General features: G+C 39.7%; 1 protein-coding gene and 1 non-coding gene across 3 annotated transcripts in view; both read right to left on the bottom strand.

Moving 5' to 3' along the window:
• Nucleotides 1-2,754: 2,754 nt before the first annotated feature.
• The window catches only part of UBE3D (ubiquitin protein ligase E3D), an 81,990-nt gene continuing 74,541 nt past the window's right edge, over nucleotides 2,755-10,203 (bottom strand). The window contains exon 11 of one of the 2 annotated variants that reach the window (XR_010830488.1): nucleotides 2,755-4,312. Coding sequence is in view for 1 of the 2 variants with exons in the window: in XM_066994619.1 (XP_066850720.1) it covers nucleotides 4,292-4,312 (21 nt within the window). In the remaining variant the exon portion in view is untranslated. The remainder of the gene's footprint in view (nucleotides 4,313-10,203) is intronic. The other variant, XM_066994619.1, reaches the window with a different exon arrangement.
• On the bottom strand, nucleotides 7,208-7,279 carry TRNAM-CAU (transfer RNA methionine (anticodon CAU)). Its single transcript has one exon. It is a non-coding gene; the product is annotated as a tRNA-Met (tRNA).

Here is a 10,203-nt window from a genome sequence, read left to right as displayed (position 1 = left end):
GCTGAGCCTTCCCGTTACAATAGCATGATGATGACAACTAACTCCACCTCTGTCCAGATGTGGTCTCAGGTCTTTCCCAGACATGTCTGGCCCTGTTTCTAGAGGCGTGCCAACTCAACTCTATTCCAAAGTGGGAGTGACGGGGAAAGCAGAAGAGGTGCCATCTCCCTCCTGTCCGTGCTGCATATCATGATGTAAATTGGCAACCGTTTCGCCGGAGTCATGACATGACGGGTATGGCAGCTGTATTGTATTCACCCATCTGCCCCCAGCGGGTATAACCCAGCTTCTGCCCTCACAGTGTCACTGGCAGGAGAATCATGACCCTTACAACACAAACGTACTTATACAAATGAGGAAACCTATGTTGGTAAAAGACAAGATAGCCAGCCAATTAGGGTGTAATTAAGTAGTGTAAATAATAAAGGTGTAAAGTCTGATTCACAGCCCCCTAGCTGGTGGAGCTGCTGCTGCTGCAACACAGAACCTATCTGCAGCCTTTCCTGTTATCACAGCAAAAGACAGATAGTAAAATGCTTCACAACCTTGAAGAAGTGAATAAAAGTATGCAAGTTAAAATATAAAATATCATTTTAAAATAAAGTTTTTCTATTTTTTACAATGAGAAATTTTTATGCATTTATATCATCATTGAATACAAGCAGATAGTAGAAGCGCCTATCAATAAGGATGTAGTATAGTGACCTGCTCAATCCATGTGTAAGACCACTGGATGGGAACAAAGCAAGTGCTGCTAGACACAATTTGGCAGTGAGACAATAGAGTCATAGTCATCTTTAAAAGAACGCCATCTGACTGTCCCGAACCACAGCACCATGGGATCTGAACACAGTAACTGCTGTCTGCTATAAGAAAAATATCACACTTATCTGTCACAGTCAGATATGGGAAGGCACAAATGTTGCTACTGAGCAATTAGCACATGGACATATAAAATTCCTGATATTCTGTGAAAATTGCCTAATGCTCCCTGGTGCCTGCCATAAGGCAATACAGCCCACTTTGAGAGAATAAACTGAGGAAGCGTAGCAAAGACAGGGTTGCTCAATATTTCTATAATTTGTTCATCTGCAGATTGTGCAGTGCTTTAACAAAAGTGATACAACAGTAGCAAGAAAGACAGGGGGGGGACCGAGAGGAATGATGCAGGTGAGCTAATACAGTACCTCAGACAAGTAACCTGTCATTTATAATGGAACACAGTTTGCTAGGAGACAAAGGAAAGAATGCAAAGTCTGAAATTGAAACCATAAAGTGATTTTCTGGTGGAACAACGATACAGGCATCGAAACAGAAAGAAAATTACTGAAATGCATTTGCATTTAAACCCAGAGTGTTCTGTGCAAAACCAGCTATTGTAAATTTTAATTAAAGCTGCTCCTTATATCTACAATGTTCCCTACATAGAAAAGTGAAACAGAGCTAAGGTAGAAATTGGCCATCAACTCACAGGGCAGCACCAGCATAGCTCCCTGTACAAATCCATTTGTCATTATTCAGCTTATCCTAACCTGCAGAGGAGGCAATTTAAACTAAACCCTTTAGCCATCCTAATTTTGGAATTAAAATAAAAACATTGGGACCTATTTGGCATGCCAGGTTAGCTATCCCAGTTCATTACAATGGTCAAACTTGTTTAAAAAGGGTAACAAGCCCTACACTGTTATAATCATCCTATGACCCATTAATAACAGAAACAATATTGTCTTCCATTGTTGCTAATGGAGAGAATGGTCCTGCTCTGACAGATAGGCATGTTTTGTGTACCACACCAACAGCCACCTTCATAACTTGATAGCGTATTAGAATTAAAGCTGACATTTATAATAGCTTCTTGTTGCCTTACACTGTTTAGAAACTGCACGTTAGGAAAGGCTGCACATCTGTCTCGGCTAATGTGAGCTGGGGACTTAACGTCATTGCTGATTTATTGTTATTACTTTAAGACTAACACTGTGCTTGACACTACAGAAAGCAAAAACTGAGATACTTTCTGCCATGAAAAATGCAGTGAAACATACAAAACAATGGGGAGGCAGGGTAAGCAATAAGTAGGGTCAAATGTTTTCTAAAAAAACAGCTGCGAGGCCTCCTCCTGTTTGGTGCATACTTTCTCACCTGCATGGAGATGCTGAGCTTGTCTACACGCTTCAAAACTAAACAAAGCTTTCTGTTGTACGTGTATCCAAACGTGGTATGTAAACTAAAGTAAAATGTACCACTAATTCTAGATACTAAAAAAATATCGCAGTAAAACTGACTGTACTTTGTACTAGCACAGCTTTTCAAGATGATGTCAACAACCAAACGTCATCGTGATGCTACTCAACAGAGAAAGGGAGGCAAGAGCTGTGATAGACAGTTTAATAAATGAAAAGAAAAAGCAAGTGATGCAAAGGCAATAACTCACCACCTCTCAAAAGCAGGCTGATGCCCAGCTCTTCTCTTAGCAACCACCACCTAGGAAGACACACCTCGCCCCCCTTCTTCCTCTACCCCCATTTTTTAGTGCTGTGCATGATGCGACAGACATAACCACAAAAGCATAAATGGTCTCTGACCTAAGATTGTGCAAAACCATAACAGGGGTCATTTAAATAGGTTGGAAATGTTTTCTAAGTTGGAATATTTGTGTGTGATATGAATGTCTTCTGTCTGCAAATTTCTCTTCCATATTCTGGGAAGCTGAAGCTGTCACAGAAATTAAGCAGAACAAACAGTAAACTGATTTAGAAAATATATTTTATTTATAAAATGACTAAACATTGGTGCATAGACAAAATATCTTGGAGCTGGATAATTGAGCTCCTGAATACAAAATATTTTTGTTCTTACTTGAATATTGAAAACTAAAATAATAACTGAAAAACGAGATGATATCCAGACTAGGTGCTGAGAGGCCTCAGCTATTTGTCCTTGGATATGTAAAGCTCAGAGAAGGTGTCCAATACTTTGAAGGGTCACTTCCTACATTATGATTATTTCATCATGAAGTGGATAAAGGGTGTGTTCCTTTTCTTCAAAATTCTGGAATTTTCAAAGAACTCCTTTAAAAATACTCCCTCCAGAACTGGTTCTCCTGAAATACGACTGTTTTCCAACAGGTAGCATCTTTTTATTTTGAGGGTTTAAAGATGAGCTTTGAAAAAGCCAGCCCATGTAAACAGGTTCTCTTTTTTTCTTTTTGGATACCTTTTTCTATACATGTTGAAAACACAGGATTTGTTGCACTAGGTCAGATGCACTATTCCAGTACTTGACTCTGATTTGCCAAACAAGAAAACTGGTTGATACTAAAGGAGCACCTCCGCCTAGCTTAAAAACAGTCCAGCCCAAAAAGCAGAAATTCAGGCAAAAATGCCAGGAGGCATCTTTTTCTCTCCTAAGCCCATGCACTAGTACCACTGGACAAGGGATGGGGAAAATTATTGCTGTCAACTAACAAGTGAACAATCCATTCTGAAACCCCAAATGGTAACAGATTCTGTGTTCCGTGCAAACGCACTGTCACTCCTGTCAAAGGCAGGTAAGTATTCACAGCAGAGAAAGACAATTTAGGGAAGCTGTACTGACTTGCTACAAGTATCTTTCATTTCCAGCAGTTTCTGCAAAGCCAGCCCTCAGGTATACAATCTTGTTTGAAGTTGAAGGGATAATTATTCCAAAGAAACATAAAACCTTGATGCTCCAAAATATTATCAATTTCACAAAATTCTTATGAGGTGTAGCAATATGAAAACTTCTCTCTCAAGAAGAAAGGTAAACATTAATGTGGAAACAATATATGTGATACACATACAAGTTTGACAAAAAAGATCTGATTTTATTTTTTGTATTTATGGACCTCTAACCCTACCAGAACAAAGAAAGAGCTTACTTTGGCATCCAAAACATTAAATATTTTAGGATCTCTCTTTGATACCAGTTTCCTTAGGACATATGGGTCACTACACTGTCCAGTAAAGTTAGTATTAAATACTTAGACAATTCCCTTATGGCTATGAATAGATCGTAACAGTGATCCCAGCTGGATGTAACACGTAAGTCACTCTTAGAATGCCATCTAAGAACGTACTGGATGTAAAAGTTAACTCTCTCTGTCTTTGGTTTTGAAATGCATCCAGATATGAAGAGTAATACCCCACTCCCCATTTAGGTTTATATTTCTGGTGGATTTTTTTTTTCTAGAAGTCACATCATTGGACGTTATCTGCACATTTCTGCTGGATGTGGATTTGAGAACAGTTTTCAACATAGTTATCCGAGTTCTTCACATTTTCAAAAAGGCCACCTGTAAAAGGAAGCAAAAACAAAACTGTGTTTAATCTCAGCAGTGCAGGTAAAACAAAGATGTTTCACTGTATTAATTGAAATTACATATTATAATCATCTTTTCACATAAACACACTAATGCAATAAGACAGAAGATGTTATATTCATACTGTTGTTGCATATCTTTCAGATCATGTAAGACTTAGCATTCCGTACTCTTTAGTAGAAAACCTTGACTCCTGATGTATATTTTTATTTTGGTCTCTTGACTCCTTCTTTTAAAGGCTCAGTGATGTTTTATGATAAAAATAATGGAATAATGATCAAGAATAGTTATTTAAATTTGCCTTGGAAACACCAATACTGAACTTTTAAAGTCATTCATACTTCTCCATTCTCTTGCCTCTGTTCAGGGTGCAACTGTGCAAGTGATCAGCCATCAGTGTAGCTGGGGGTTGGATACATCTGACAGATAGGAGAGAGGACAGGGACCTCTTTCAGCAGTTCTTCATGTGTGTTCTGGTCCACCTTGTAATAACGTGTTGGAAACACTACTGTGTGGACTGTTTGTAGGTGTAAGGGTTGTTTGCATGGAAAGAAGATTGTTATACTCATGCATTGGATGGCATCCAGTCTGAGGTACATGGCTTCTTGGAAGCTATGTATTTATTCCTAAATTAATGCAATTTGCAGAATTTGAAAAACTAAAAAATTCAATATACAAAGGGTTCTGTCTCAAGTTGTCATCATCTAGAGGGTGATCTGCTGATGACTGTATGCCAGTACTGAAGAGGGAGATCCTGAAAACAAAGAAAGAGGAGAACGAGCAGAGAAGGATGTGGTTAGAGGCCCTTAGAGGTTTTTCAGACAATCCCTCTCTTTTATTTATCTATTTATTAATTTATGTGAAGCTTCATATAATTTAAGTGAAGCTCCTATATACAGGACCCAAGGAAATGGCTTGAAGCTGCGATGGGTGGTTCAGGTTGGATAACAGGAAAAGGCTCTTCACCCAGAGGGCGGTCGGGCACTGGGACAGGCTCCTCAGTGCAGTGGGCACAGCACCGAGCCTGCTGGAGTTCAAGAAGCACTTGGACAATGCTCTCAGACACATGGTCTGATTTTTTGGGTGGTGCTTTGGGGACCCAGGAGTTGAACTCGATGGTCCTTGTGGGTCCCTTCCAACTCAGGATATTCTGTGATTCTGTGATTAGAAAGCAGTGTTACTTTCCCACCACTTTTTTGCCTATCATCTCCCAAGAGTTCCCCAAATCACTCTTTTTTGCTCATGCACTGCACTGCACTTGTTGCTGAACTAAATCAACCATAGAAGTTTTCATAGTTTAAATACGAATGACAAAGGCTTTCTGGTCTGTACTCCTCTAAAGGAAACCCAAATACGCATATTTTTCCACTTACATATCAAAAACTTCTTTCTGTCCCAGAATAGCAAAGCACAAGACTTTTATCTTGTCTAACTTAAAAGGCCATTTGATAGCATTCTGAAAGTAGCTTAGATTAAATCTCTGATACATTTGCCAACTTTGCCACAAATATTATCTTGTTTGAACAATGTTGTCTGCCAGTCACTTTAAGTAAAATCCCAATTCCAAAGTCAATGAAAAAATGCCTTAAAGTGACCAGGAATCAACCCAAAGTTTTTATCTTTATATAGAAAAAAATTCTATCCCAGGAAGCACTGAGAAGACAAACACTCTTACTTGATTCAGAAGACAGCAAATGAGGGACCTCCTCTTTTTAGTGTACCAAGTGGGCTCACATCCAGTTATTTAGACGGAAGGTGACCTACCAAATCCAAAATGCCTAAGGATTTCTGGTTTCCTAATTTATTTGTCCTTGGTCACAAGCATGCAGAAGTTTCTCCTGCATGGTTTTATTTATGTTTAGCCTTCTTCAGAAGTGTCAGGATACCGACTCAGAAAGTGAAGTTAACTGACAAGAAACGCAATCACATGTCAAGATTCTTTTCTGCCAAGATTGCTTCAGATATTGAATTGGGAACAAGCATTACACATTGCTGAACACAAGGACTGAAAAGAAGATGGGCAGATGCCACCCCGGAAGGACAAAAAAAAAAAAAAAAAAAAAAGACTACCATGTTACACAACAGCCTCCTGAAAATATAACCTGTTTCTTCTACTCCACAAAAAATACAGAAGAAAGAAGTTGAGACATACAATTCCTCTTTTTTCTTTCCAAGAGCTTTTCAACTGCAGTCACTTAAGTGAATATTCAAATTACTCTGTTACCACTTGGGATTTTCAGAGCTGACCCACAATTATCAGTCTACCCGATACTGTATCTAAAGAACGTATGAAGCATGAGCAACCAGGAGGAATTCACAGAATCACAAAATGGCCAAGGTGGGAAGGGACCTCTGAAGATCATCCAGTCCAACCCCCCTGCCAAGCAGGATCACCTAAAGCACGCTGCACACAGGACGGCATCCAGGCGGGGTTTGGGTATCTCCAGAGAAGGAGACTCCACAACCTCTCTGGGCAGCCTGTCCCAGCGCTGTCACCCTCACAGTACAGAAGTGCCCCCTCATATTCAGCCGGAACCTGCTGTGCTTCAGTTTGTGCCCGCTGCCTCTTGTCCTGTCGCTGGGCACAGCTGAAAAGGGACGGGCTCCCTCCTCTCGACACCCTCCCCTCAGATATTTATACACATTGGTGAGGTCTCCCCTCAGCTTCTCTTTTCCAGGCTAAACAGGCCCAGCTCTCTCAGCCTGTCCCCGTACGACAGGTGCTCCAATCCCCTCATCATCTTCGTAGCCCTGCTCTGAACTCGCTCCAGTAGCTCCGTGTCCCTCTGGTACTGGGGAGCCCAGCACTGGACACAAGGCCCCCGGTGTGGCCTCAGCAGGGCTGAGCAGAGGGGAAGAAAATGCCGCTAGCAGAGGATGGTTTCGATCCATCGACCTCTGGGTTATGGGCCCAGCACGCTTCCGCTGCGCCACTCTGCTCCTCAGTGCAAGCAGCAGCACCACTGACCTGAAAAGCCAGCATGCATCAAACAGAATACTCCAACCCTGAGCTTCCAGAGCTTTTTTTTTTTACTTTAAAAAAAAAAAACACACGCACACACAAAAAAAACTTCCAACGTTTATTTTAGGCATGTAGAAAATAAGGGCCATGGCCCTAGGCTGGGCAAACAGAGGCAAGCCTCCCCAAGTATCTGACATCCTGAAAGGTAGAAGTGCACAGCAATGCTGTAGGAAAACCAAGGCTGCTCTAACAGCTACTGCACAGCAACTGCTGACATGAACGTGCTTACCCCATAGTAAATGCAAAGTAATTCCAGACTTGAATTAAAGCATGTAATATCATTGAGCATTTAGAGCAGAAGGTAAAACAAAAAGAAAACTTATTTTGGATCCTATGGACAAAGGTTGTTGAAGAGAAGGCTTCATGTCTGCTATCATGGATGCAAAAAATTAAGCAAGTTTTAATATATCTAAGAGGTTTCTCAGAAAATTATTCACACACAGGATTCGCATCTAAAATATCATGACTACAAGGTGTGAATGGGACGTGAGAATAGTAATTCTTGGTTAGAATGGAAAAAATCAAGTCACTTCCTGAACATCTCTTTCTCAACCCCAGCAATAACAGCAGTAATAAAGCTGCAATGTTACTTCACAGAGAGGTTTACACAGATAAGACAATCAAGAGCCACAAAAGTGCCCGTGTTTCTGAATCATTCAGTTCTTCCAAGCTGGAACTAAAATTCAGAAACACAAATTTTCATTAGAACTTAAATTTTCAGAAATGCCTAGGTGAAGCTGGATCAAGGTGTAAATCAGCCTATTTCCCCCCAAAAAATCTCCTCGCATTGACATATTCCCACTGAGCCGTCTCACTCAGTTTAATCAGCATTTTCCAACAGTAACTCACTCCATCAGAAACACTTCCATCAGCTCAGCCAAGGTGTGTTGTAAAGGCTAGAAGCTGCTCATCGTGTAGGGAAATTTATCAACTAAGCCAAAGACTCCCACGCTCAAAGACATAAAATGCAAGGAAAATCAATATGCCTGTCATCTTTCTTGAGATTTAGTCACTCCGATGAATAGAGACAGACAATAATTAACAGCAAGTGTAAAATCTTACCTATGCAGAAGAGTCATAAGTAACACAGGGCAAGGAATGAAATCTTGGCCCCAATTAAGTCAAAGGAAAAACTCACATTGACTTTAACAGGGCCATAAATTTGTCCTTGCATTGCAAGGAAGAAAAAAAAAAATCTAAAATAAAATAATCAAGAAAATCAATAACCATTACAATACACCAGAACAAAATTTGAAGCAGCTTTTTCTAGCCCAAGACTGCAGGCTCGTTTTGTACACGTTTTTGGTGCATCACTAGAATGGATGTATTTATTGAATTTGACTACTTGATATATTTTTTTAATGCACGAAATGGGCTTTTTCACTCCTTTGAGAGGACTGATTTGCAACAAAATGTTTCCTAAACCTCTAAGGCTCCCCTACTGCCCAATAAAATGAAAAATATCAAAAGGAATAATTTGTCAGTGTTTGCATTTATATTTACTATCAATGTAAGTGAAAAAAAAACACATTAGATCATCCCTAAAATTGACAGAGCCAACAAAAAATAAGTAGCACATGGAAATCAGAAGCAGTTTAAGAAAACAACAGCAACACAAAGATGCTCAAGAACAAAACCAACTTAAACTAAGTGACTTACAAGGTTCCACCTCAACCAAAGCTCAACATGAAGCATGTAAAATATTTCTTTATCACAACCGTTCTTCCAGATGCACTTGGATTGCTAACCAACAGGAAACTTTATGTTCTAGATAACGTGTTCTGGCGCTGTTCTCTAGCTTCACAATTACAAATCTGTGGGTTGGGCAAGTGGGAGCGAGTGGTTCTCCCCCAATTCTCCAGCTAGTAGGACAGTTTCTCTGCAAGATGGACAACTACTAGCCTCTTCAAGGTGTATTAACAACTCTCTTAGTGAAGTCCACAAATCCAGTATTTCATTGCTACTACTGCACTCTGGAAGAAAAACAATGTGCCAAACAACTATCTGATCTACAAACTGAGGTGTATCACTAAATACAGAATAAAAGTCAGTTCACTAATCAGTTTATTCAAAGATTTTTATATTGCTCATAACTCAGCACATTGTTCCCTTGTTAAAGTGCTCAAGATAGGTTATATTAAGCCATTATTAAGACTTGATTTTTGTATTCCAGTACCTGTACTTATATGGCCAGCAACATTATTTCTTCATTTTCTCTCTATTACATCTTAAGACAATAACCTTATTCTATCTCAAGGTACCAAGTGCATCTCAGCGCTCTACCTTGTTAGCTCCTACAGTGCCAGAAACTGCTAAGAACTCTGGATAATGAATGAACATAAACTCCACATTTTCAACATTTTAAAGAACCATCTATAAAGAGGGAGCAGTACAGCACAACAGACATACAAGTGATATCTCTCTCAAACTCACTTTTACTGTAAACAAGAAAACACAACAACTTTGTTCAAAGCTTTCGGAACCAGGGCAAGTTAAGAAATCCAAGCTGTGATGTTCAATTTTAGCTGTGCTCTCTTAGCTTTCCCAGGAAAATGTGAAAATGCAAAATGTCAAACTTAAGCATACTCTAGATGTCATGATAATGAATTTGGGAAAAGCAACTTGACAAAGTGTACTCTGGTCAAACACTGCAACAGGCTATAAGCTACCAAACAGGGGAGGCAATATTCTTTCCTCAGTAGGGAGAAGGTAGTTCTGGGGTTAGAGATTTCAGTCTTTCTGCATCTTTCTAATAACACTTTAACTTACGGAGTGTTTTTTTGTGTTTTTTTCTTTAATCAAGCTGTACTGCCTGACTTTGCATGATAAAAATCTCACAGGA

The sequence above is a fragment of the Anser cygnoides genome, chromosome 3 (assembly GCF_040182565.1).
Source record: "Anser cygnoides isolate HZ-2024a breed goose chromosome 3, Taihu_goose_T2T_genome, whole genome shotgun sequence".
Lineage (NCBI taxonomy): Eukaryota > Metazoa > Chordata > Aves > Anseriformes > Anatidae > Anser > Anser cygnoides.
This window is presented reverse-complemented; position numbering and strand designations above follow the sequence as displayed.